The sequence below is a fragment of the Amblyomma americanum genome, chromosome 2, assembly GCF_052857255.1.
Source record: "Amblyomma americanum isolate KBUSLIRL-KWMA chromosome 2, ASM5285725v1, whole genome shotgun sequence".
In the NCBI taxonomy this organism is placed as follows: Eukaryota; Metazoa; Arthropoda; class Arachnida; order Ixodida; family Ixodidae; genus Amblyomma; species Amblyomma americanum.
Genome location: NC_135498.1, coordinates 11,919,179 through 11,945,886, shown reverse-complemented (window position 1 = coordinate 11,945,886; position 26,708 = coordinate 11,919,179). Strand labels below are relative to the sequence as shown.

The following is a 26,708-nucleotide window of genomic DNA, read 5'->3' as shown; positions in this document are numbered from 1 at the left end:
CAAAGCACTTTCACTGCGGCTTCGATGCAGAGTACTCTAGGCCTAGCGAAGCCGGGTGATTCACGCCGTAGACTGGTGGACAGCGCATCCCCACAGGGAAACACGCTGCCAGTGCAGGTACTCCCCATTCTTTTTTGCGCAGCGAAACGTTTTGTCCTTTCTGGTGCTAATGCCGAGAGCACAAGACGAGTTAGCAGCGCTGAGGCACCACCTGTTCGTGGTTCCAGGCGGAGTCTGGCACTCGGGACGACATGTGCATAGTCGTGCCGAGTGCCGCAGGTAGCTATTGTTTGTCAGCTTCCAGCGTAATGTCCAACATGGGTGAATTCATGCACACATGAAGCAATTCCTTTGGCTGACTTTTTTTCTTTTCGAATTACCGGCTGCCAAGTTGAGGGCGTAGCCCTAACAAGAGTGTATATGGTAAAATGCTACATACACAACCACTCACTATGAATTACCATGGTGAGTTCACAACTTAAGTAAAAAATTCTGCACAATGCCATCCTTTTCTCAAATGTCAAACCTAGTGCAACTAACAAGAGTTCAATGTTACAAGAGAAATATAGGTATGCAAAATGAGTCACCATGACAAGCAGACTGCGGCTTACAGAGCAGTAGGAATAATGCAGGAACATATCTCTCTCCCTTGAGACCACATAACCAGCAGCACAAATAACCGGTGATATCCACCAAATGTCAAGCCAGAATCTAAACATCTCCTTAGCAGATATCCATTTCACACTTTCACAAGTCTTCATATCCGTCCTGAGAAGTCAAACGTACAATACACAAGAAAACATATTCTTAACATTTAATGGAATGTTTTGTTTAAGGATGGCCAGAAAAACTAAACATAATCAGCTAAATGTGTGGATTGGATGTCAAACATTTGCAGCCTGGATGTCCATGCTGGTGATAGCATGCGATGGGTAATGTTGATGCAACATCCTGTACTGTTGGAATGTTTCACAGGCAGCCGCTAGGTGCAGCGGTTTGAGAAATATTAATTAAAATTATTACTTTCCGCTCATTTTTGCTTCAAAACAGTGTTTTGATTACTCGCAGTGCCACAGCTGTCATGTGGGCCAGAAATCTTGGTGGCAAATTTTTTGTTCACTATCCTTTCAAAAGATGGTTCAAATAAAACACATTCCAAGGCGAGCACAATGCACTTTCTCGCCTCTGACAGAGATTTTCTTACAAAACTCCCGATTTGTTTCTGAGCAACCAACTCTAATGGAGGGTTGAATTTTCACTTGCAAGGCTACAGCTACGCCTACCAGATCAAGCATGGTGCTCCGCAGCGCTTGTGCTCAAGAATCTAATAATGCCCACATGGTAAGTAATCTATGCCAATCCCACACAATCAAGCAGACATGTGCATGCAGGGGTCATTAATTTTGCTGCAGGAAGCAAATACATATTATCCTCGCATGTCCAGTAGAGATCTGCAGACACGCGATGGACATCTTGTCAACAGAAATGATGTCCAGTGCCCATCTCATGGATATCTGTAGTTACTTAAGGTTAGTCATGCTACCACTAGCTTGTGACATCACACCCACCCAGAGAAACTACAACACACTCTGGAATTACGCCTTACGCTGGCCATTAATGTTGACTTTCCTGCGTCAGTCCAGCTCGTCCTTAGCACTTAAGAGGGTTATGCTGAAAATGGTGCTAGGAAAAGGCGCAGCTAGGCACTCACCAAGAAGTTCTGGTTGACGGGCAGCACTTGCTTGATGATCTGTTGCACGGTGATGGCGGTGGCCGAAGGCAAGGTTGTGCCCTTGGCCCCTTGGCCAGACCCCTGTTGCACTATCTGCACCGTGCCCAGCTGGGTGGCCACCGTTGGAGCCTTGCCTGCAAGCTGGCCCTGTAAGCCAGCAATCACCGTTGTGTAAAGGCTGTCACCTACTTCCTGAATAAGCCAGCAAACCATAGGGCCTCGTACCAGGCCTGCCCTGCTTACGCAGCTCTGTTAATTTATTGTCAGTTATTACCAACACTGTGAACATATGAAAGATGACAAGGCTACAATAAAATAGGCAGGCTGACAACTGCCTCTTGTGATGACGACACACTGGCACGCAATGCCAGAACGTTTCATGGTGAAAAAATATTTCCTTCATTATGGGATCATACTAAGGCTCTCAATGACCTGACTTTTGTTTTGGAGCAAAAAAGCAGCATACCTGGGAAAGGCCAGCTACTTTCGGTTGTGTTTGAAGTGTGACCTTCCGCTGCTGCTGCTGTTGCATGAGCTGCTGCTGAATATGGAGCTGTCTCAGCTGCATCTGCTGTGGGGTCACCGAAGCTGTTGTTGGTTTGGATGGTGTGTTCACTTTACCCTGCTAGAAAGAATAGACCGACAAGAAAACAGTGGAGTGAAACTGATGAAGCCATAGCACCAGATTCTGCATCAAAGCGAGCAAGAGCCATCCAAGCTGCACAACAAATATCACAGAAGGCAGTTCTGGCAGGTGATTTACCTGTGCTAGGCTGACATTGATGTTGACGCCTGCCATGGTGACAGCTGACACAGGGATGGTGACTGCAGTTTGGCTAGTGCCCAGCGCCGAGGGTGCAGACACTGTTTTGACAAGGGTGGCAACTGGCGTCTGCACTGTGCAAGCTAGGACCTGTTGTTGCTGCTGTGAGACAGCCACCACTTGCTGTGCTTGCTGCCCTGCCTGCTGCTGCTGCTGCTGCTGTTGTGCTTGCTGCTGCTGCTGCAGTTGGGCTTGTGCCAGAAGCTGTGCAGCCGCCATCTGAAGTGAGGCCAAGAAATAAAAGGCACAGTGCAAGTTTTTACCACTGGCACACAGCAAACTGAAATGCAATTTCTAGTGAATGACACTTGCCCGATTCAATATGTTGTTCTTAGCCCAACATGAAGGCACTAACAAAAGCCAGGCAAGAAAAGCAGCGTTGCCAATGAAGTTTATTGATCAGAAATGGTAGCCAATGCACACAGGTACACATACAGGTGATAACAGTGATGAGAAAAGGATAAGAACTTGAGCTTCCAAGAAATCAAATCTGCTGTGAAACAACACCACTGGCATGCCATTTACATATACAGTTAAATCTCGATTTAACGAAGTTGGTAAAATCGGCAGTTCACTTCGTAATATTTGAAATTTCGCCAAATCGAAAGTCGTCTCCTAGCATAAGATTTCATGAAAAACGCACTGCAGGTACCAGCTCACAGGAAATACCTTTATTTGCGACTTAAGTGGTCTTTTATTTCTTCTTTTTCATCACCAGCAGCAACAGTATTACATGCGTCTTGCTTATGTTATGAGCTCACAAGCCACCTCAGCACTTCTATCACGCCAACTACCTTGTGACAAGCACGACACACACGTCTTGAGTTTTGGATTTGCTGTCATCATCATCCTCTTGTAAGTGCCCGAGCACACCGCCGACACGACGCGTTCTACTGCTGCCACTGCTGTAACCTCTTGGCCTGCGGCAATGGCCTCGCAGTGGGCCATGCCGTCTAATCCTCCACCCTCCCCCTCGTAATAATCTCCTGCCTTTCTCCATGTCGGCGAGAACAAGAGTACCCTCCAACCACCAACCAATGAAATAAAATTGGGCGCACCTTGCTACTCGTTTTTTCCATTATGCACAAATGTGTGTCTTTCTGTACATATGCACATTAACCGAGTGAGAAGCAAGGTTGTCGGGTGTGACGCGCGCGACTGATTTCACAGCCATCGGGTGCACCAATGGGTGTGCCAACGAGTGTGCCTATGGCACTGGCCTGTTCGGTCCTTTTAGCAAGCTTTGGGCATCTGTAAATGCAATAACTGCAGCACATGCCTTTGAGCACGGGCAGCGCATTGCATTCAGCGTCGATTTTGGGTGTGACAGCAAAAACAACAGGATGGCCTAGCAGGATGCCAAGGATGCACAGACCCTCGTGCCAGCCTCGCCTGTACTTGCCCAGATGACGCAGCCAGCGGCACGCTAGCCACTGTGATCGTCATCATATTTGTGTCTGCACATACACCCTGTATGTGAAAGCTGGGTGACGACCATATCTGGTACGTGCTTCGATGAGCACTTCGGCACGTGCTCCGCTGAACCACTCGTGCCTACGATACACTTTTTCCTCAGGTTCATTTCCAGCCAGCAATGAAATTTCATTTTATTGAAAGTGCGGCAAAATCTACTTTGTTATATTGCAGCTAAAAATGCATGGTGTTCTATGGATGCAAAGTTATGAAAAATGAAATGCTTTGTTACATTTAGGATTCCGCTACAATAATGTTTGTTACATCGAGGTTTAAGTGTAAAAGCCACCTCTTTTTGGTTATTCACACCTTTATCTATTCTCAGGCAACCGAATCGTTGCTTCCTTCAATATCTCAGTTTCTTTCAGCAAGCTACACACAGCAGACAGCTGTCAACTTCACCTCTTCCTGTGAGAAATCCTCGTGTATGCACCTACCTGTTTTTGCTGGAGATCACGACGTTTGAGCAGCTGTGCCATTTCTGCCTCTGTGATTGAGCGTGTAATGGCCGTCTGCTGCTTTGCAGTACCCAAGGGTGCAGCTTTAACTGCCGCCACGGCTGCTGCCACTGCCTGCTGCTGCTGCTGTGCTTGCTGCTGCTGCTGAGCAGAGGTGGTCTGCTGCTGCTGAACCTGCTGCTGCTGCTGCTGTGGCTGCGACTGAGCCTGCTGCTGTTGCTGCTGCTGTGACAAGGGCCGTGCCTGTTGAACTGCCGCTGACACAGCCACCTTAGCCGCGCCTGCCAGGCTGACGGGCACCGCCACAGTGGCCTGGGTGGCACCGGCTGCTGCCAGCTGCTGTTGCTGCTGCAGGCGCTTGAGCTGTTGCTGCTTCAACTGCTGCTCCTGTGGCGCACACGGGCGACACTCATGCAGAACACACCACACAAATGGCACTGACGTGGCACTGGAAAGCACTTCCTACTATTCTATGACTACAGTGCAACGAACGGGACGTATAAGAAGGACACAGACAGGGACACAACACAGCGCTGTGCTGCCTGCCTGTGTCCTTCTATGTCCCGTTCATTGCGCTGTAGTCATAGAATACCGAAACCAACTCGCCCAACAACTTACCTTGCCGAACTTCCTACTAAGCAATGCTGGTGCAGTCAGCTTGCTAAAGAATGCAAGGGGAGACCAAACAGTTTCGCAACTCGGCTAGAGCCGCAAGTCTGACAGTGAACACTCTAAAAACTTTATTTAGGTGACCTCTTCAGCCAAGCAACGTCTCAATATCAAAAATTCCATTTCCTCCCTTGTTCTGCATTAGTCAAACATGGCATCCTATCACAATTTCAAACTTGAGTAATGGAGCATGACAAATTTTTGTGCGAAGAAGGAAGCTCCGGCAAAGGAATGGCAATGGTGAATAAGTTTGGCAGTGAGTGTATTTCATATGCTACGGTAACTGGTTGGTTCAATGGGTTTAAATGTGTCTGTGTGGACATGCAAGATCACCCAAGCTTGCACTAAAAGGATCATACAGCGTCAGCCAAGAGCCTCATCAGAAAAAGCCACCGAACTAAGCATTGGACACTTCATATGGCAAAACTCTCACAATCATCCATGATGTTTTTGATATGTCAATGGTACCGGGACAAAGGCTGCCATGGAACCTCTCTAAGCAAGATCGATAGATCGACACCACCGCGTGCATTCATCAAGGGAGTTCTTGCGCCGCCATTCAAGTGGACACGAAGATTTCCTCTCCCGCCACTTGACAGGGGATGAGATGTGCCCGTACCACTACAACCCAGAAACAAAACAAATCTATGCCCCCACACTCGCTAATTCGGACACTATGAGTCTTGCACTGGTTAATTCGAACGAGCTCCTGAAGGGATGCCGCGTCCAGATATGACTGTCACGGCAAGCGATCGCAGAAATAGCTCTACTCAAACCTATGTTCCGAGTACCACGCTGCAGATTTACTCATGCACCTCTAAGGCGCACGCAAAGTGCACACGGCGTAACGACCAACAGACAGCCCCACCTCCGAGCACAGTCCGACCACTTAGTTTGTTTCGCTTTTCTGAGCTTCCCACCAGACCGCAGCGCTGGTGACTCGAACAGCTAACATCAGCCAGGCAGCCCAACCCAGCTGAGCACCGTTTCAGACATTGATTGGTGTGTCGCTGATTCCATCCCCCCACCTCCCTCATTTTTTTTCTCTCGCTGTTTCGGCACTGCTGTGCAGTGCCCGCTTCAGTCCACATGCTTCCGTTCTACCAGGGTGCCAAAACTGCGCAGTCGTCACGTGCTGTTCGCTGTTTGTGCAGTGAAGCCTCCTCACATGTGATGGTGCTGCTTATAATGGGCATGATGCAGCAGCGGTGGAGCTCCACAGCATTGCACAGTGCAAGTGGATTCACACAACGGATGAGTTATCAGACAAATCTGTGGCGTCACGTCAAGCCAGGGGATGATGAAGCATTCATACAAGGAGCAGATCCCAAAGCAAAAAAGCGGTCTTTCTCTTATGCCCATGTCGTCTGCGAACACGGGTTTGTAAGCCTGCATCCGTGACGTGAAGCCATGTGATGCGTGGTTCGTCCTCAAGTTCTGCTGTGATGATCCCAATAGTGCGCATGCAATAAAGCATTGATGGAAATTGAAAGATAGTGATTACCGCACTTTTCTCATCTCAAATAAAGCAACCATTCCCCAGTTTTTCACCAAATAAATTTGCCATGATGCAAGCAGTTCTGGACAGTTTTTTGGGGCCTTGTGAAAATTCAAGCATTTTTTTTCTGTCCCTTGAAGTTCAAATCAACGAGCTTTTACTGCATATGACAATAAGCATGCTTGAAGTTCAATTACACATGAAAGTAAGACATGGGTGACAAAAATGACCCAGGACAGGCTGCACAAAGCATTACCTGCATCCTCTGTTGCTGCTGCTGTTGCCGGAGAAAGTTGCCTTGACGCATGGCCTGCAGCTGGGATGCTGTGAGGCTCCGCCCCCCTTGAACACTGGCCACTCCCTGTGCTGCAGTCACCTGGCTCACTGTGCACAAGAATGAGGTAAGAAGAAAACTCATTTTCCTAGTCCTTCATATTTTTCTCTGCGAACAACACCATAAATGGAGCTGAATTTTTAGTTTCTAGTGATTCAGCACACATGTGGGAGAGTCAAACTTGATTATAATGAAGTCCCATTTAAAACAAAAGGTGCATTCTTTTTATCCAATGTTTGTTAAAAAGGTAATTCTCAGGGCTCGAATCTACCCAATGTTTGTTAAAAAGGTAATTCCCAGGGCTCAGAATCTGGGCCAGTCGGGAAGCAAATTTTACAATTAAGCTAGAGTTTGTAATCAATGCTCATCTCGTGTTTTTCCTAGTTGAACTATCTTCCATGCTGTGGTGAGAAAATGTCATGCAAAAGGCGCCAACAAAAACAATGCTGTGACCTCTGAACTTGTTAATGCAGAGCTTGTGAGCAGAAAAGCTATTGAGCTCCCTTTCCTACCAAGGCATAGAGGTGTCAGCAATAGGGCCATGGACAAGCCCTGCATAAGCTCGCAGACAAAGTAACTCCATACACCACACACACGCATGCACAGCTAGTGCCTATAGACCAGATTCTTTTACCCTCGCATGCAGGCTGCCGGCGCGCTCCTATTCTCGACACCTGTTGCTATCTGTCAGCGCACTTGGCACGTTGGACTGCGGGCAGGTCACGCCGGCGGCGTGTAGAATGCGTGTTTACGTGTTCTTCGCTTCCGTCGCTGATGCGTTCTATCAAGTAACGTATGTGGGTGTGTGCTGTGCATCACTACTCAGATTTCCCCAGGCCGTTCTACGGTTATCTGACACACATCGTTACACACTGTTACACACATATCTGAGGGTAGTCAACCAGGTAGGGTGCTGGATTCAAAACAGGTACTTACAAGCACATTTTGCGCTGGCATGTTGTTTGTTGCCGTCTTTTACGTACGCTACCATCTATGATAATTTTATGCATCAGGATGTATATTTATTGATTTGACTCGATGGTGCAGTGATGTGCAAGCTGTAACGGGATCGGCCAGCTGCAGACCGAAGGTTGTCCAGGCGAAGCGCGTGTTTTCGATCAGCAGTAAGTCTTCGACATCTGTGCGCTGAACTTGCTCTTGTTCCCGTTAAACACATTTCATGCACGGGGATGTAAGCACGACCGCTACCAATTTAAGTTGCTAATTCCACATCTATCTCAGAGAGATCGGCGGGTAAAAGGCTGACCGTAGTGTCTCTCTGCTGTTGGTACCTGCTTGAATCACAGCAAGTTATGCACGATTTTATTATTCTGTGACACTTGGCCAGGCGGCTACTCGACACTGTCACGCGCCGAGAGCTTCCGAATAAAATAAACGCGACTTCAGGCCGCAGAATTAGTAGAAGCTGGCCTCCCTGCCGATATTGAATCAGTCTTTCAATATTGATTCAATTGATTCAATATTGATTCAAAATACGTTTTTGTGCACCAGATAGCATAAATTATGACTAAAACTGTTTTCTGTTAGCCCTGCCACTCAGTTGAGTTCACAACAACAAATTGCTGATGTAACTGGCACACCAGGTAGCTGGCGACAAGAAAGACCTATTTGTGGTGGGTGCTTTATGGCCGGCGGGAATGATTAAGAGCATATTAGAGCTGAAATTGCATGCTAGCTGTGCACATAATGCTTGATACTGACCAAAAAAGTTTTCTCTGCGATGGAGCACCAAGACGGTAGCGATACAAGCGCGAGTGCATGCTAAGTGCCGGCACAGTTATCGTGAATGCCGAACTAAATGTCATCAATTTTTATCCTTCTGATAATGCAAAGTCTTCCTGGAATACAACCACGCTGTGGAAGTATGCTGGGCAAAGTTTTCATAGCGCCCGCAGGGCAGTAATTCACAGGTATATGCAGGCGTGGCCTGCGGAGCTGCCACAGAACCGCAGTCCCCAGTGAAATGCCCGCACCGCGGAGCGCCAGTCGGCGGAAAATGGCCGCGCCCGAGAGCAGCTCTGGATTCTGGTCTATACGACATCTTCCTCACCAGCTGCAACAGCAGAGATCCTTTGTGGAGCAGGCTGCAGTTGGGCAGAGGTGAGGTTGGTGACAGAGACAACGGCGGGGGTGCTACCACCAGCAGTGGTGATGGTGCTGCTCACAGGCAAGCCACGGACCTGCCCCGCTGCCACAGCAACCATCTCTTGGACCGTCATGGTAGTGGCGGCTGTGGCCACTGGTGGCTGTGGCCGCTGCTGGGGCCTCAGAGCAGCAGTGCTCAGCGTCGCCACTGCTGTCACCTGGTTTGAGATTCCAGAGCAAAACCCATTTCAGAAAGTTACTGGGCTCCCTGTGGAGCAGAGTCGGGCCCAAATAAAACCTAAGCTAATGAATGCAGGTTAAAACACCCTTTATGCATAAATAAGGCTTGAGCCCCTGACATGACACACATGCCCAACTAGTTGCTTCCTCTATAGAACATCAAAACCCATTGCATCAAGACCCAGCCCTGTGGCTAAATGGACATGACATTAGACCGCCAAGCCCAAGGTCACGAGACTGAATCCCAGATTTATACACAGCAACATACGGTAGATGCGATGTCACTTGCATTGAAGCAGTCTACTAGTATGCTTGTTCAGATGCCCTTTCCCATTCACAACGGTTGTCTAGCCAATTTGAGTTCTGCAGAAAAGTTTGCAACAGAAAAAGCATTGTTTTGGAATAGTTTTGTATTGCAAAAAGCAACAATTTGGAGGAACTTGTATCAAAATTAAAACTTTGTAGCAACCCTGGAGAAGGCCACATAGAATAATGGAGTAATTCAGATTTCAACGAGTTTGTTCGTAACAGCATCACAGTTCAGTCCTGTGTACCTATGAAAGCGCACACAGTAAGAAGCTATTCAAAACAAACATTTTATTGATGCTGATACTGTCTACGTGTAAGTTCGGCCAAGTGCACTGCACTAAAACCTTCAAAATATACATGTTCACAAGAACCATTTGTTTTAAGCTGGTAAGTCTATCAAGCTTGGAAAGTGCACGGGCAAAGCCTATATTTCCATCTTCAAACAAAGTTTGTTCCCGCTGCGTACGCTCTAAGCTTCTGCTATTGAAGACAGAAAATAAGATTTCTTCTACCTTATTTGCCGGTGACTAAATGTGTATGTTTCGACATGGCTGTATAGGGAAGCCATTCGGATATGGAACCGCGCTCACACTGCATTTGTCTCGCTCTGTGTGAAAAGACTGCCAGACCTAAAAACAGCCAGTGCTAAAAGTACAATATGTTGACGTACTGCACTTTGTGACAATCAGTAAAGGTTAAAATTCTACCAACAATGTGTGTTGCACAACACAACACCTGCATTTTACTTTCATGCAGTTTGACAATACCTTGATAATTTTGAGCCTGATAAGCGTTGGTAGTGTATATGCACAGAACTTCAAAACTTGAAGAAGCCAATCCAAATCAGTGAAAGATGAAAATAGACACGACCTAAAATACGAACTAAAACTACAATAATATCAATATTAATTTCAATATATGCAAAGCACACCAAGCCAGGTGTAAGCAATGAACTGGTAGTTTTTGGTACGAGCACACAGGTAATGCAACCGGAAGCCAAGAACAATGGCGAATCAGAAATTATGCTTGCACAAGTACAATAGCTAAGAGGATTAAAAAGTTATTTTTTTTTACCACATGCGTGCAGAAAATAAATTACTAATGCTTGCTGTCATGAGTGCTTCAGATGCAGAAAATTAATGCTGCTGCATATATACAGCAAGCTTCACATGCATATACAGCTGCAAACACAGTGGCACGAAGTGTGAAGTCTTGTTGGTTAAATTCATTGGTTGCATGCATGCGGTAGCATGTACTGGCTGTTGCATTCCGCAGGTGCTCTGTGTTGCCCGCCACAAAAAAAAGCTTCGATAAGCTACCAGCTGAAAATGCACACTGCTCCAAAATTTTTTGCGAGCAGTGCTTTCTTTTACACACCTAAGGAACTTTCTTGATAGAGGTGCCACTTTGGAAGAGAAAGGCACAGACAAATAGAAATTGATCAAAAATAGCCCAAATGATGCAGCTGGACCCCTATAGCTTACACCTCCCATGGGTGGGTGGTTTTTTTTTACACCCCACTCCCTTGTCCCTCACATAAAAAAAAATGTGGGCCACTTACAGGAACTTTGGTGAGGGCAAAGGTTGGGGCAGCGCTTACAACGCCACCTGCAGCAGCTGTTGAGGCTGTCACTGCAGTGCTGACCAGAATCCCGCCAGATTTGGCCAGTGCCACTGTGGTAACACCCTGTAACATGGAAAGAAGTCAGTGTAGCAACACAGTACAGAACTAGACTGGAGGGCCTGAAACTGAAAGATGAACTTGATGAAAAAGAGAGAGGGTAGACCCACCAAACACACGCAGCAGCCACCCTGCTGGTGTGGACATATTCAGCTGAAGACCAACCTCAAAACTGGCCATATGTAAGGCCCCTAGTTTTGCCGCAATTCCACGAAAAATTGCGTATTTAAGCATTTTTCATGGAATTTTGTGTTCACAACCACAGCATCTTTTTTTTTATGCTATTGTTGTTGCAGACAACAATAGGAATGACAGTAGGATAAAAAATTACTGTTTACCTTATTTGCACGAATATAACGCGAGGGGGTGGTTTGAGAACTCAGGAGGATTTTAGAAGAAAGATTTTTGCCATTGTAATGCAATCTCAAACTGTTCAGGCCAACCACAGCCAAGGACCCCCCAAAACTTGCAAGCAGAATGCTAAAATGAGGAAGCAGCACATACGTCCACATCAGGCAAACCTTTGATAATGCATGCAGCCTCCCACACAGCAGTAGCCGCCGTCAACGCTTTGCCCCAGCTACTTGGTATTTCAAGCTGCTTAGTCCTGCCCATGTTTGCACTTTCTTTGCTTTTCCTACTTCACTCAACTCTTTCAGTGCCTTCCTCAATGACTCGTACTGCCACCTTTCTATATCGATAGCCACAGAGGCCTTTGCACTCGCAAATCATCTGCTTTGTCACAAGGCCATTAAAAAGCTGGCTTCCCCAAGTAGCTTTCAGGTCTGGTGGCAAAAATCACTTCAGCTACCTTGAAAAGCTAAAAAAAAAGAAGAAAGAATTCACACACTATTCATACCTTGGTTTTAAATACCGCCGCCGACCGCAAAATTCGGGCCCCTCAATTTTTCTGACTTTTTCGTGGCACTATGACATGACCCAGAGATCCAATGGGTAAGAGCGCCTAAAACTTTGGACACACCGCAAATGACTATTCCGATATTTCGGACCTAACTTGCACCCAACACCAATACGCACGCCGCCATAAGAATGTGTACAGTAGAACCTTGTTAACGGGAGACACGGATCTTGAACTGGACAAAGAATGTGGAAATTTCAATTTTTCAAAAATGGCATATTCAGGCTGAATATACTACCTAATGAGAACCTACCTACAAAGTTTCAAGATCTCATTCTACCTCTAACTGCTATAAAAATCAATATATTTGATGCCTCCAAAGTGCCGAAATGGTGAGTTCTGCGCAAAATGCAGCAGAACTTCGTGCCTGTCGCTTCCCGCAACAGTATCCCCGATGTCCGCCACGTTGGTCTCGTTCAAAAGATGGCACTCTTCCCTATATCCTGGTGTTACTCACTATAGTGAAATCCTCTTGAAATACCTGCATTCTACCGTTTTCTGAGGCCCCCATAATGGCCTCTGGACAGCTGGCAAGTGCACTTCAAGTGCGATTTTCTCAACTTTGTATTTTATGGCAACATGACTAGCCTTACGGAAGTTTTCGTTATGTTTTATGGTGCAATTTCAATTAAAGTTATACTGTTGAATTCAGAAAGAACTAAACCATAGAGCTATGCGATTTCTTTATGGCTGAGTCGAACATATCAAATTTTCTGAACATTAATGTCACATAATGATATTTCATAATTATGGTGCTTCGATATAACTGAACATTTCAACGCGAGAGCGTTAGTCGTACCTCCAAAAAGTTGAAGCATCGCAGCCGGAGCGGCCAAAGCAGCCGGCTGCTCCGGCAACCTAGGTGGGGCCCCTATATCATGTGACCTTGTGGCATCATCACAACCTGCCCACCGGATCATGAGCAAGCTAACCACCGTAGCAGGTGGCAATTAAATTAATGATTGTTCGTGAGAGGTTGCTCGGGAAGAGCAACCTAGGTCTCACAAGCCCCACCGACGGCAACACCTGCCATCACAGGGCAGTGGCGCATATTCAGGCTGAATATACTCAATGTACAGGGTAGTTCAAAAGTTCCCAGGCCACACGGTCTGCTTTTATTCGGTATATCCTGACACTTCAGATGCCCGTAACGTTATCTAGGTCGTAATAGGTTAGAACGATGCTTCTTCTGCCCTCCACAGATATTTTGAGCTTCGCGGGTGTCTAAACTGTGCGACTATAGTGCTCAAAAGTAGACCCTGTGGCCTGGGAACTTTTGACCGACACTGTACCTACCTACAAAGTTTCAAGATCTCATTCTACCTGCACCACTGTGTCAGTAATGGCATGAGGACTTCCAGAGATGTACGAATGTAAAGTGAAGAATTACCAATTCCGCATATATGGGCATTAACCCATTAATGCTATTGCATCATATCCTTAAGGCGACGCTTATGTGTCCCCTCCAGTTTTTTAATATAATGAGGTATTTCAATAACAACATAAACAGCATAGCTCCTCATGGCAGGTCTCTGCTTACAGCTCCATTTCAGTCGAAACCAAAACATATTGAGCGAAAGTGTCTTCCTTACCCATAAAAAATTGCCTAATTAGGCCGCGTTACCATATATCTCCTGTCAGGGCCACACCTCCTGTTTTGAACTAGATAACTGAAAAAAAAAGTATGGTTATACATTTTTTTAAATTCGTGTATGGGCTCCCCCTTCAAGATTCACACCGGAATTCTAAAAATAAGTGCGGCCCTTACACGAGTTTATACCATATTTTCCCATCACATGCTAACTAGTTGAGATATACTGAAAGTAATTATTTCGGAAGAATAAATACACATACACATTTAATTTCAATATGATTTCTCAAAACGAAAGGGCGCCTCTTCAGTGGTGTGGCTGATATTCTCAATGACTCAGCCCAATGCGCAAGCGTGGTTTTGAATACATACGGTTCTTTGACGTTGACAGTAGGCTCAGTTTGAGTGAGCCGAACTGTAAGGCATGAGACCTTTCAGCTCACTCGAAACTATTAAATAGAACAGTAGCAACAAGCGCCTTGAAGAGCACGCTCAATAGATCATGTCTGCATCGTAGCGAAGAAAGCTTTAAAAACCAACTACAAAGGTTGCGCATCGCCGGATTCCCGGACGCTGTTCTTTGTAGTGTTGGCCGCAAAATTTTGAAATATTTCCACCGGGCAGCTACGACCACACAACAAGAGGAACGTGAAATAACAGTCGTGATCCCGTATGTGTACGGCGTGAGTCATCCTTTGAAGAAAGCTTTGGGGCGGTCCAACGTAAGGGTAGTTTTCACTGCACCTAACAAACTGGACAAACTCTGCAAAATGGTCAATCGAGAAGAAAAGCCGCCAAAACAGTGCGAAAAGAAACACGAGAGGCCTTTCACCGAATGTAAAAAAGAAGAGGTCTACGATGTGCCTTTGTCTTGTGGATCGTCCTACATAGGACAGACTGGACGTTGTTTAAATGACAGGCTCTGAGAACATAGTAGAGATATCAAAGACAGCACGAGGAAGAATCTGCCTGCACACGTGGCCACCTGCAAGTGCACTGCAAATCTTGACAAGAGCAAAGTTCTCAGGAGATATAAGGAACAGCTTGTGTGTGAATTATTTAAAGCGCATGTCATTCATAAAAGAGGAGTGAAGTGCGTGAGCACACCTTCTATCACTTTGAAAAGAAAAGAGTTTAGTTTCCTTGATTGCTAAGAACGCGGGGAATCTTGCTGTTTGTTTTTTAAATGTTTTTTAAGTTTTTATGTTTTTATGCTATGGGCTTGACTGTGGGGTACAAATTGCTTCGCTGCATTAAAATTTCTTTCAGTTGCTAGTCAGCGCTCGTGTTTGTGTCTTTTCCTTATTGTCCCGTCTGTCGCGGTGTTATTTATGTGCCATCATACACTGGCTTTAGAGGACATGTAGTGGTAATGCAAAGAGGTCCAAGTAATCAAGCAGGTCAGAAAAACAGTGGATCCAAATTTGTGGTTGGTGCCCGTCTCACAAACACCAAAACTTGGTACTCAGCTTTAATATGGCCCCTGCAAGCACGACTGTAATGCGTTTTTCATGCGTTCGATGGGTACCAATAGGAGAGTATGGGCTGCAGTAAGTGATGGAGTGAGCCACTCCACCCACAAATTTGCTTAAACAGAAACATACAGACAAGAGGGCAGGTTGACCATGAAAATACTGACAAAGAGTGCTCTGTGGAGAAACGCCTTCCAAGCAGAGTCCCTTCTCACTCTAATTAGGAAAGCAGGTTAAAATCGAAGCATCCTGAGAGAGGTGGTGAGTACCTTGGACAGCTGGGCAGCCACGGGCTGCAGTTGCTGTGCCTGACCAAGGGTGGCAAGCACAGCCTGAGTGGCAGCCACTTGCTGCTGCTGCTGCTGCTGTTGTTGGGCAAGGAGCGCGGCTGCAGTGGCGGGGCTGGCGGCGGCGGCCACCACTCCTGCAGTCGTGGGATTTGCCGCAGCCACCACTGCCTGGCCAGTCACCGCCTGCTGCGGCGACTGGGCAACGGGAGGTGCCGGCTGCCCCACCTGCTGCTGCTGTTGCTGCTGGCTCTGTTGCTGCTGCTGCTGCTGTTGCTGCACCTGTTGCTGACGTTGGGCATCAGCGGCCATCTGCAGACAAGTGCCATCGAGGCTGTAATCACTCAATGCCGTATCAGTGCACCAAAGGCCAAGGCCTCCAGAGGCAAAGCGATTTAACAAGTTTCTCATAAGAGCCTGTATTCTGCTCATTTCTATCCCCGCCAGGTTAAGCCAGATGTGGACAGCTCATTCACTCTTTGCACCAGATGTGGCGGCTACCACCATGGCATTTAAAGCAGTATTCACACGGGCGATGGAAACCTTTTATAAGTGAGGGCGACTGCACACACACGTCACGCCTTCGAGAAGCCGCGCCACAACGCAGCTTCCGGTTTTGCTCTGACAGCCACTGCAGACCGAGGTGGGGCCCGTTAGTTCGACCAGTACAATCAGCGTTCGTCTCTCTGGGAGAAGTGGCGACACTTCACCTTCAGCGGTGTAGGGTGCACCCCGCTGCCGTCTTTCTCCGTTTCCTTCCTCTCTTTGGGTCGTAACTCTCGTTGAGTTGTTACGGTTTCCCCGAGTTGTTAAGGCTGAACGGTACAGATGCTCAGCTAAGTATGTAAGTCAACGGGTACTCACCTGGTTCTTTTGCTTCTCCCGGGCGATGCGCTCAGCTCGCAGGGCAGCCAGCTTGATTGGGTTCAAGGGCTGGTCGTAGCAGATGCCATTTTCTGCCAGCACGGCAGCATGCTTGGGATTTTTGGCCGTTGGGTTGGTGAAGTGAGGCTTCAGGGTGGGCGTCCGCTTGCTGGCCACCGCACGGATGGTGTCAAAGCGTGTGTTGCAGAGCAGTGTGAACGCCTGGTTGCAGTCCTGGGAGAACAGCTGCCCTGTCCTCATGGGCTTGTTGTTCTTGGTCTGAAACAGAACATGGCCAATCACACACGTTGCGGCCTGCTCTGATGCAACAGGCTAACCTTAAAGGGACAATGCAGAAAACTCCAGCGAATTTTTGTTCTTCGCAAGATTTAAATGTTTTGCTTTTTTTTTTTTCACTTTGCAGGAAAAGATGTAGTACAGTGAAACCTCGTTATAGCAAACAGGTAAAAAGTAGTAAAATAGTTCACTATAGCCGAAATTCATAATATAAAATTTCGTGAGAGATGCGCACAGCAGTGGTGCAATTCAGTCATTGAAGGGATGACAACGGAGAGTAACAGAAAGATTTTTCCCAGGTTTTGGTAGCGTTTCGAAGGCACCCCCGGCTATCCTAAGGCCGTAAAAAACCGAGCGCCGATAGGTTGGCTTCCCCACACAGCATTGCAAACGCAAGTTGAGTGCCGGCTACGGTTGCTTCCCCGCTTCACAGCCCTGTCTCATAAAAAGTGGTACGTCAGAACAAAAGCTATCACCGTTTTCACCACCTCCGCAAACAGCATACATGAGCACAGGATTGTTAATGCAAGCTTACGATCGCCTGCACTGTTGCTTCCAGGGTGCTGTCGACGGACGCAAGAGGCATAACACGTGCGAACTGCCGGGCTGCAACCCTACACGCTGGTGTTGGCGAGTGCGAGATAAAAGTGCAAACTTTGGTGCGAACACATGCCGCATCACCACCAGTCAGTTGTGCACTGCGGCAAAGCCTGCTGCCTGCCATCCGAACGGGCAGTTTGGCGCTGGAGACTTAAATATATACGTTTCATGACCAACTGTGTTCGATGCATAAAGTATAAATTGTATACGTTTGTCAAAAATTTTTATGAAGAGTTTAATATATCCAATATTTCAAAATTATATGTGATCGTTATATCGTGGTTTGACTGTTTACTGCAGAGAACTTGGGAGCTGACAATAGTGTAATTTTTCATACCACTTTATTTAAACTCTACGATTATGCTACTTCTACTGGACAAACTCTGCTATCACCGTATATTGGTTTGGTTTGGTTTATGGGGGCTCAACGTCCAAAAGCGACTCAGGCTATGAGGGACGCCGTAGTGAAGGGCTCCGGAAATTTTGACCACCTGGGGTTCTTTAACGTGCATTGACATCGCACAGTACACGGGCCTACAGAATTTTGCCTCCATCGAAATTCGACAGCCGCGGCCGGGATCGAACCCGCGTCTTTCGGGTGAGCAGCCGAGCAACCATGCACCATAACCACTGAGCCACAGCGGCAGCGCTATCACCGTATATTGTCACATAAAAGTTGACCTCCCAAGTTGTAGCCCTTAATGGCAAAAAAAATGGCTGTGGTTTAGCTGTGGTTAAACCTGGAGTGACGCAATAGCTACAGCTGGCCGAGTGGAACTCGCCCAGTTTAATTGCAAGGTCAGGCTGGGCGTTCCTTCTTCACCTTCGTCCCTGGACGTGGATTCAATCTCTCTTCCACCTCTCCCGTTCTCCACTCCCCCCACCCCACTTGGTTTCGCTGGCGCGCCACGCTACCAGCAGCTGCTCTGCACCATGTGACCAACATGACTTGCCACGGCACCGCCATGGTGGCCACGGAACCGCCACGGGGTGGCCACGCTGAAGACTCGAAATGCTAGCGTAATGTAGTAGCTATTGCTACAAAAAAAAATAGATCCAGGTAAACTTTGCTGTGGGAATGCACTGCCTTTACTGGACAAACTTTGCGATTACTGCATATTGCTGCATAAAATTCTACCATCCAGCATGCAGCCTGTGCTGGCCAAAAAGAAAGTTGACTCCAAATATAAGTCGACGCACACCACTCACCCACTACAATCCCCGCCCCGTGCACTTAATCCCACAGCCAAATTTTTTTAGTTTCCCGCGTGATAGTTTCACGGTGGGCGCGCACCTCAAAGCAACAAATGCGTAACAACGTGATGACAAGGACAGTAGCCTCAATCCAATGGAGATCAAAAGCGAGAGGGAGGTTTCCACCCTGTCTCCGTACTCCCGTGCGGCCCAACTGACTAGTGGCAAATGGTCCTGTGGTTTCGGATTCCGACGCAATGCATGCCCTGGAGATTCTGAGAATTGGAAGTTTGCCCTCACGCTACCTATTGCTCATCAGAGGAAACAACTACGCGCAATTCGAAATTTCCTTCAGCGGAACTAATCTGCACAAAATTAACCTTTTTGAGGCATGAAGCCCCAGGCGTCCTGCCAAAAACGGGCACCAGCACGGGGTGCGTACTACCTGGCTCTCGTCCAAAACTACCGCAAAAACCGGACTATAGGTCGGACCAGAATATAGGTCGGCCCCCAACTAACCAGTTCTAAAAATGAAAAAAAGCTTTTTCAATGGAAAAAGTACTGAAAGACACCCCTACCTTGAAACAAATGCGACTCGATAGGTTTCACAATGGTGACAGTATTTTTCATTTAAATGCTGCTGGTATGTACACCCGGGCAATTTTTTAACAGCATTGTGCGCCCATCGACCCGCGTGTTTGCTTCTGGCACACAGAAGTACGGCGCCGCAGAGCAAAGCCCTTCCTCTTCATGAATCGCCGAGGATGGCGAGCCCTTGAATTGCGCCCTCGTGAGTCTAGAGGCACGCGCTATCTCTACCGCTTTCACGCGGATGCATTCGACAGTCACAGGCAGCGATCTTGCATGCAGCGCAACACCCCTTCCAATTCTGGATATGCTGCGGTCCGCCCACGAAATGATGTTTCCTTCTGGTTGCTACAAGCTGTAATAACGCAGCTTCTGCCTCGGCCAGTACTGAATGTTGTTTTCGAATACTCCAAATTCACGCTATGCCGCCAGGTCACCGTGAGCTTCCGCATACCCAGTCTCGTTTTTCTTGAAGGCGACTGTGAATTGTCGCCGGCTTCCGCTCATTTTGAAATAAAATGTGAAAAGCAGCCTTTAACCAAACAGAAATGCAAAACAGCGGTGCGACAACGTCGCCACGCCGCACTGCTGCTGATGGCGATGGTGATAGAGGCTGTTGACTTCAGCCCCCCATTGTTACAAGACTTTCGTAGTTTTTCTGCCAATGACCGGTATATAAGACGGGGGTCGACTTTCGCCGCTGGTTAGTCTGTACATCTGTCGACTGGCAGAAATTATCTCCCAGTCTGGCCACGTGAGACTTTGGAGAAGACATTGAAGACCCATTCTCACCTTGTAAATTCCCTTGGTTTTCTTCTGTTTCTTGGGGTTGGTGTCATAGAGTATCTTGCCTTCCTCGCGGGGCACAATGACCGACTCATAACGATCCTTGCACTGCTTTGGGGAACGGTAGATGCGGCTGACCGTGTTCACCACATCCGACACAAGGTCCCAGTTTGGCGTATGACCCGGAGTAAGCACAGTGAGGTTTAGAGGGATGTCCTGGAGCTGCTGTATCACCTGGAGAGCATGCACAAGAACGTAAATAAATAAATGACAAATAATGCAAACAGGCAGCTTTGATGCAGTGTACATGGAAAAATTATAAGCAGCATGCAAAAGGTGGAGAAAAGCAACACAGAAGTATTAATGATACATTGTCAGTGCTAACACACATTTTTAACAGCTGTGCCCCACCCCCCAACTTTTGCTCTGACCAGCTGGTGGGTCTCTGTGAAAGCCTGCTGCCAGAAGCTCAGAAATGTAGTTGTCAATGCGAAGATGGCTGAGGAAAAAACAAAGAGGCAGCCCATACGGGGGGTTTCCAGTGGCTAAGAAATCCTTTGATCAGACTCTCTCTGCTTGCAGGATGAGTGCGAGCTCCTTTAGGTGATTCGTAAGTGCAGCGTCCCCTCTTGAGAATTCCAGCAACTGTGCCTGTTCCAAGTGAATTTTTCCCTTCAGCGTCCTTTAACAACCTCCAGTCGAAAGACACTCACAGACCGACTATAGACAAATGGCAAGGCGGCAGCAGCAAGTGGAGAAGAGAAGGCAGCGGTATTTTGTGCAGCGCAGACGTTGCCACCCGTGTCATGATGGTGTCATCAGTCCTCACCTGAAGAATGGCCCAGTCCTCATGAATGAGCCACTCGGGTGTGTCGGGCGAGAGGTCCAGGAGCGGGCGTGCAGCTAGGAAGCCACCTTGCTGCGTCAGCGGCCGTGGGGGCAGCGAAGCCAGGGCCTTGGGTGGCAATGTACCGCCCCCGCACACCATCAGGTTCTTTACCTTCTGCAGTTTTGCCTCACGCCGCATCTTGAGGATGGCCGCCGTCGGGCGGTCGAACAGGGACTTGGGGATGTGCACGGCATCCTCCTTGCGACTCTTCTGCTTGCGTGCTGCTGTCACTAAGAGAAAAGGCAGTGTGCACTTTCCTGCCAGTCCACAATAAAGTTCGGCAACACTGGTGCACACTAATTACTGCCATATCAGATTACACTGCATAAGAAACTTACGCCAGTTATGCAGTTTGCAGGAGCCTTCTATGGCAGAACACAAAACTAAATTTAAGGTGCCAGTTTTGTGTTTTAAGTCCTCTAACAATTGTTGATTACAGAAACTTTAATATCTTTTCTTTCTGTTAAGGGGCGATACCGTTCTATATATAGTATACAAAAAAACTTGAATATAGGAGCTTTCAGATATACATTTCTAAAGTTGACAACCTAAATCAAAATTCTGTTTGAAACAGTCACAGATTGTTCTTTTTACATTTACCAATTTTCATCCTTGTTGGCTCAGTTGCTGGCAAGAAATGTCCATTTATTTGCTCTCGTGTACTTGTGTAGGAGCCCTACATGTAAAGTATCTCCACTGACAAAGGTGAAATTAACTCTGAGATGGTGTGTCAGCGTTACTCACTTCAAAGTAAAAGGTAGGAAAACACCATGGCCAGGTAAGCTTGAAGACACATTCGCACACTAGCTATCACAGATCTCCACTGTGATGAAGCTCACCTGTGGAGAGTGGGTCCACTTTAAGCCTCTTGGCCTCCTTCTTGATATACACAGCGGGCAGGCTGGATTCCGACATGACGGATGGCTCGTAGAGAAAACCAACACTGTAGTCAATGTAAAGGTCATTCTCATCCTGAGGTGGTGTAGGTGGCGCCCAGATCTGGTTCACATTGAAAGCAAGAACAGCAGGAAACATCACCAACATGACTTGGAACTTTCAAGGACAAGAGAGGGAGAAGGGAATACTGTTCAAGTTGATGCATAATATCGAGCACATGCCTTCGTGTCTTGGCAAACTTTTCAAAACTGGGCTACTAGTTATGGCGCTTTGCATATATTGTACAGGTCATTCCAAAATTCTGTAAATACACTGCACTTTTTACTGTCGCCAATTTTCTGAAAGTCACCGCAAGCAAAGGCACGTCCTGCCCTAGCGGAAACATCATAATATGTTTGCAGTCTCAGCAAGCATACTTAAAGTTGTTCACTGTCATTAAACACGACAATGGCCACTAAACCAAAGAAGCTGCAAGCAAGACCAACAAAAAATGACATCTCCCTTTACACCTGTGCTTTAAAGGTGAACTGCAGCATGCCACTTTCGGCCAGAAGCAGCACAACAAGTTCAACACAAAGCATGTTTGGTTGTCCATAAAAAATTTCTTACCGGCATCTGTTCATGTCCATTCATAGAGATGTATATCTGGTGGAAGGAGAAGAAAACAAAGTGGTGAGTAGTCGCCACCGCTTTTGTGATACATACCTAAAAGGCTGGGGAACTTTTCTCCTGCTTTTCAATGTCATAAGCTACTGCTGGCCTAAAGCAAAAACAAATTCCTGATGGACACATGTAATACAGCCATTGACATCTGCTTGTTTGGGGTACTACAGTTTATGAAAGTTTCCACAGGTAAAGGAATAGCTATTTGCAACACAGAGAAAACAAATTCGTTTTCTAATCAGTACCATCACAGCATGCCCAGTACTAATGAAAAGGCAAAATGGAAGGGCTAAGCAATTCCAATTTCAGCTGTTGTGTCAATACAGGACACCTTACTTGCAGGTGTCAAGAAGTCACCTTGCAGTGTAGAATACAATACTGAGGGATGAAGAAGCTGCTTGGTAAATGTGACTATAATCACTGAAGTAGGTACTTCAGCTATTCAATATGCTGTGCATTTTGAATATGCAGAAGTGATGGTGATGCTTTCATGGTCACTTAGCAAGAGAGAAGCTTCAGCTACATCTTGCACACTGGGACCCAGTTAAAAGCCAACTAGAGCGAAGTATCACTTGACAATGCTGTTCTAACTTTTTTTGTCCATTCCTTACTCTTTTCTAAACATGTTCAACAATGAAGTCAAATGTGAGATCAGTTTCATCAAAATTTGGTGCTTCGCACTGCTCCTTCTTTTGCAATGTCTGGCCACGCAGGTGGCCCAAGAAATTCCTGGAACCTAGGTGCTGCGAGAAAGAAAACACTCACAACCAACACATGCAACCAGGATTGAAATGTGGAACATACTTTTTTCTGTGCGGCTACTAAGCTGTGCTTCTATATTCCAGTTGCATGTTCAAACTGTGACGAGATTTGTTTACATCTCTCATGTTCAGTGTACTTAAGGCAGACAGCACCCATACAAACTTACATGTGCATTCAGGAAGCGTTTGACAGTTCCACCATGTTTGGAACAGTCTGGATTGAACAGCACAGTCGTGTCGCTAACCATCAAACAACTATCTGGCAAACCGGAATGAACGATTTGATTTCAGGGGTTATGATACCAAGGCAACTTAATGTCAAAAGGCACCAGCACCAAGATGTTTACGGTTAGCACTAAACTATGCTGCCAAAGAGCAAGAAAATCAACATCAAAGCTGGGAGATGAGTGCATCAGTAGTTATGGGAAAAGGAGGATGACCCCGAGGGTCGTCATGTGCACTTAATGCAGTTTTTTATATATTTCATTACCTTCTGCCAAGATGCTCAAAAGCGTAATAGAATGCAAGCAGTCATCTCAGTGATTAGCTGGCTTACCATAATGACTGGCTTACTATGTGACTTTCATCCTCAACACAATCGCAAGCTGTGGAACCATACAATTTTGTCTTTAAAATTCCTTTAGTGCTAACACTTACACTCAAAACTTCTATAACCACACAACAGCCAGAAGCCCCCACCGCACCTAAATTACTAGAGGATACGCAAGCGCTACCTAACAATTCAGTTGCAAGGATTACACAATGAATTAAGAGTCCTGCAGCTTATACTGCAGCTAGGACATAGCTACAGATATGGATTATGCTAAAATTTATCAAGATGGGTCATACCATGAGAAAAGGCTTACTAACATGCAGTGTTTTATCAGTTTCACAACAGCTAGGCAAAAACATTTACATGTGATCTAGTTCATGAAGGTATCTTCACCAAAAGCATCTCGACTGCCTGTACCATAATCGCAGCTTTGCATTACTTTCTTGTAGTGGACTTCACACTACACAAGTGCGCTAATTCCAAGGCAAGCTCATGGTGAGCTTAGGTCTAGCCTTGATTAGAAGCAAGTACAGTTGACTCTCAATGACTTGAGCTAGAAGGGGACAAAAAAATTCACTCGGGAGCCAAAAATTTGTCCAACTCGCGAGGAGTTCGAAATAAGTGGAACTGTTCTAATGGCCTTCATGGTGACAGGACCAGACTATCTCATTCACTGCTTTGCAACAGCAAAACTAAGATTGATATTTCTGTACAGCTTCTCCAGGCCTATCACTTTACACAGCAGTGTTCAAGCAGTGGTGTACCAGGTTAGCAGTAGAGAACTTCAGTTTCCCAAGAAATTTGGCATAGATTAAGCCAAACTCCCAAGCTTCAAGGGCAGTTTTTTTTTCTAAGCAGAAAGCCTTCAGTACATTGTTTTAGGAGCATCGCCCCTCCCCCCACGGTGAAGCAAGATTTCAAATAAGGAAGTAATTACTCATTGACACAAACATTTCTTGTAGCAGTTTGCTGCACTTGAGTGCATGCTAAGGACTAATAATACCCTTATTTAGAAAGCATTTCTGGGCTGCTTGATGAAACACACTGCTTAAGCAGTGCTGCCTTACACGTCTGCATAACACTCTTTCCAATACCTAACATAATACGGCTTGTTTGTGATCTAGAAAAATGTTGTGCAAAGAGATATTTGTATTGTGAAAAAGTGGTGCATTTCAAACGGCCTTATTCTGAACCCAACCTAGATGACAGTTATTTCTTCTACTAATAAATGTATCGCTATAGATATCTGCTACTCCCTGCTTGAAGAATGCAGACAGCTCGTGATCTTGATGTTTACATTGACTGTTGTTCAAGGTTTCATTATCACGTTAAAAAATCTTATCAGTTCTGCTTTTTCCATATGTGCTTTAGTGCAAGGGTTGTACATGGATTCAGTGACCTTCATTGTTTGAGAAAACTATTTTGTTCACTTGTGTGCTCCAAGCCTCAATTTGTATTGATAGCTTGAAACTGTACTGGCACTGTACTTAAAGCTTGAAATGAAAATATTCTCCAATTCCCCCCAACATTGCAGATTCTAGCATTTATCCTGGAATTGCGTTAGTGGCCACATTTTTCTCTCTTGATGCTATTTTTGTTATGAACACCATCAGGAATAACCAAATAATTGGAAAATTACTAATTGTGCCTATCTGTATGACTATACACAAGAGGGGAATTTGAGACCTTAAGAGAATCTGAAAGAAGCGCAGTCTCTGACTGTTCAGGTCAACTACAGCCAAGGGCACCCCCCGATACGCAGACTGTACAATAAAATATGAAAGCAGCAAATATATCAAATCGACTGAGCGAGCAAAGCCTCCAAAACATTTATGCACGCAGCCTCCCACCAAGCTGCTGCTACCCACTGTGTTGTACTGCGCAGCCCTGTGCCAGTTTGCCCCCTTCCTTTCCCTACTCAAACTATTTCAATGCCTTCTCTTTTTCAACGACCTGCACTGCCTTTTTTCCACATCCATATCCACCACCTTGTCCTTTGCCCTTGCATGCTACGGGCTTTGCCCCAAGGTTACTGATAAGCTGGTTTTCTCCTAGTGGCTTGTAAGCCAGGCGGCAAAGGTCATGTTAAATACCTTGAAGGGTGCAGGAAAAATAAAGAAATCAACAGTATATCCACATCTTCGTTCTGGATATAATGCAAGGTGCAGTGTGAAGCAGTACGTGATATCTCCCACGGAATATAGGAGATTATTTATGAATTCGCACATTTAAAAATTTTTCAGCGCAGATTTCATGAGTGTAGAAGAATACTAAGCAAGTGCTCACTCCCAGATTTGTCAGCTTAAAAAACAGAAAAAATAGCACTTAATCTTACTTTAAAAAGTCAGCATGGCCAGACTGACTGCTCTACGACACCAGCATGGTTTTTCCAGTGAAAACTCTTATCATACTAACTCTGCAATATGCACACAGTTGTTACATGGTACTTTAGCTAATCCCAATGGTGGTCATGTGGTGGTCCCCTAATGCATTCATGCTTTCCTTGCATCTGCCACTAGTGTATGTATAAAGAAGGCTGTTGCTGTTCACAGGCACAGTAAATAAAATACTGAAAAAAGCTTGAAAACAAATGGCTAAATATTTTGCCATGATTAGCCCTTTCAAAAAGTGAGCTCTGCTGTGTAAGGCATAGAACAATGCCTATGTAATTTTTTCAGTCGAGTAGATCACTGCCGCCGCCTCTTCCATTCGTCGATTTCCTTTCAGCAGTCCAGCAGGAAGTGTCCACGGCAGCATTTATTCACTCATGCTATCCAATGCATCAACCTCTTTTCTTTCCACGCACATGTGGACATGCACACACCACAAACATTAATGTGTCATCAGGAAACTAACCACACTGGCAAACGCTTCACATACCTCCACACTAGCTAATTATGCCTGCTAACGTACCCTCTGCTCTACCTACCGCATGAAGATTTGGTTCTTTTACAACCGTGAGTTGAGCCGTCATACCTTGGTACCCATGCAAAACCCGCCGGAGCTGTTGTAAATTAAAAATGA

The 26,708-nt window shown here is 46.2% G+C and overlaps 1 protein-coding gene across 27 annotated transcripts in view; it reads right to left on the bottom strand.

Annotated features, from left to right (window-relative positions):
• The window catches only part of dom (domino helicase), a 149,138-nt gene that overhangs the window by 6,731 nt on the left and 115,699 nt on the right, over positions 1–26,708 (bottom strand). For 10 of the 27 annotated variants that reach the window (XM_077653115.1, XM_077653121.1, XM_077653132.1 and 7 more), the window contains 13 exons: positions 22,317–22,352; positions 21,650–21,809; positions 20,751–21,040; positions 19,928–20,155; positions 16,457–16,735; positions 15,575–15,904; positions 11,204–11,329; positions 9,059–9,311; positions 6,910–7,037; positions 4,466–4,873; positions 2,496–2,774; positions 2,199–2,357; positions 1,712–1,879 (listed from right to left, as the gene is read on the bottom strand). In XM_077653115.1, the coding sequence (XP_077509241.1) occupies positions 1,712–1,879; positions 2,199–2,357; positions 2,496–2,774; positions 4,466–4,873; positions 6,910–7,037; positions 9,059–9,311; positions 11,204–11,329; positions 15,575–15,904; positions 16,457–16,735; positions 19,928–20,155; positions 20,751–21,040; positions 21,650–21,809; positions 22,317–22,352 (2,844 nt within the window). The remainder of the gene's footprint in view (positions 1–1,711; positions 1,880–2,198; positions 2,358–2,495; positions 2,775–4,465; positions 4,874–6,909; positions 7,038–9,058; positions 9,312–11,203; positions 11,330–15,574; positions 15,905–16,456; positions 16,736–19,927; positions 20,156–20,750; positions 21,041–21,649; positions 21,810–22,316; positions 22,353–26,708) is intronic. The other 17 variants (XM_077653129.1, XM_077653138.1, XM_077653128.1 and 14 more) reach the window with 3 other exon arrangements.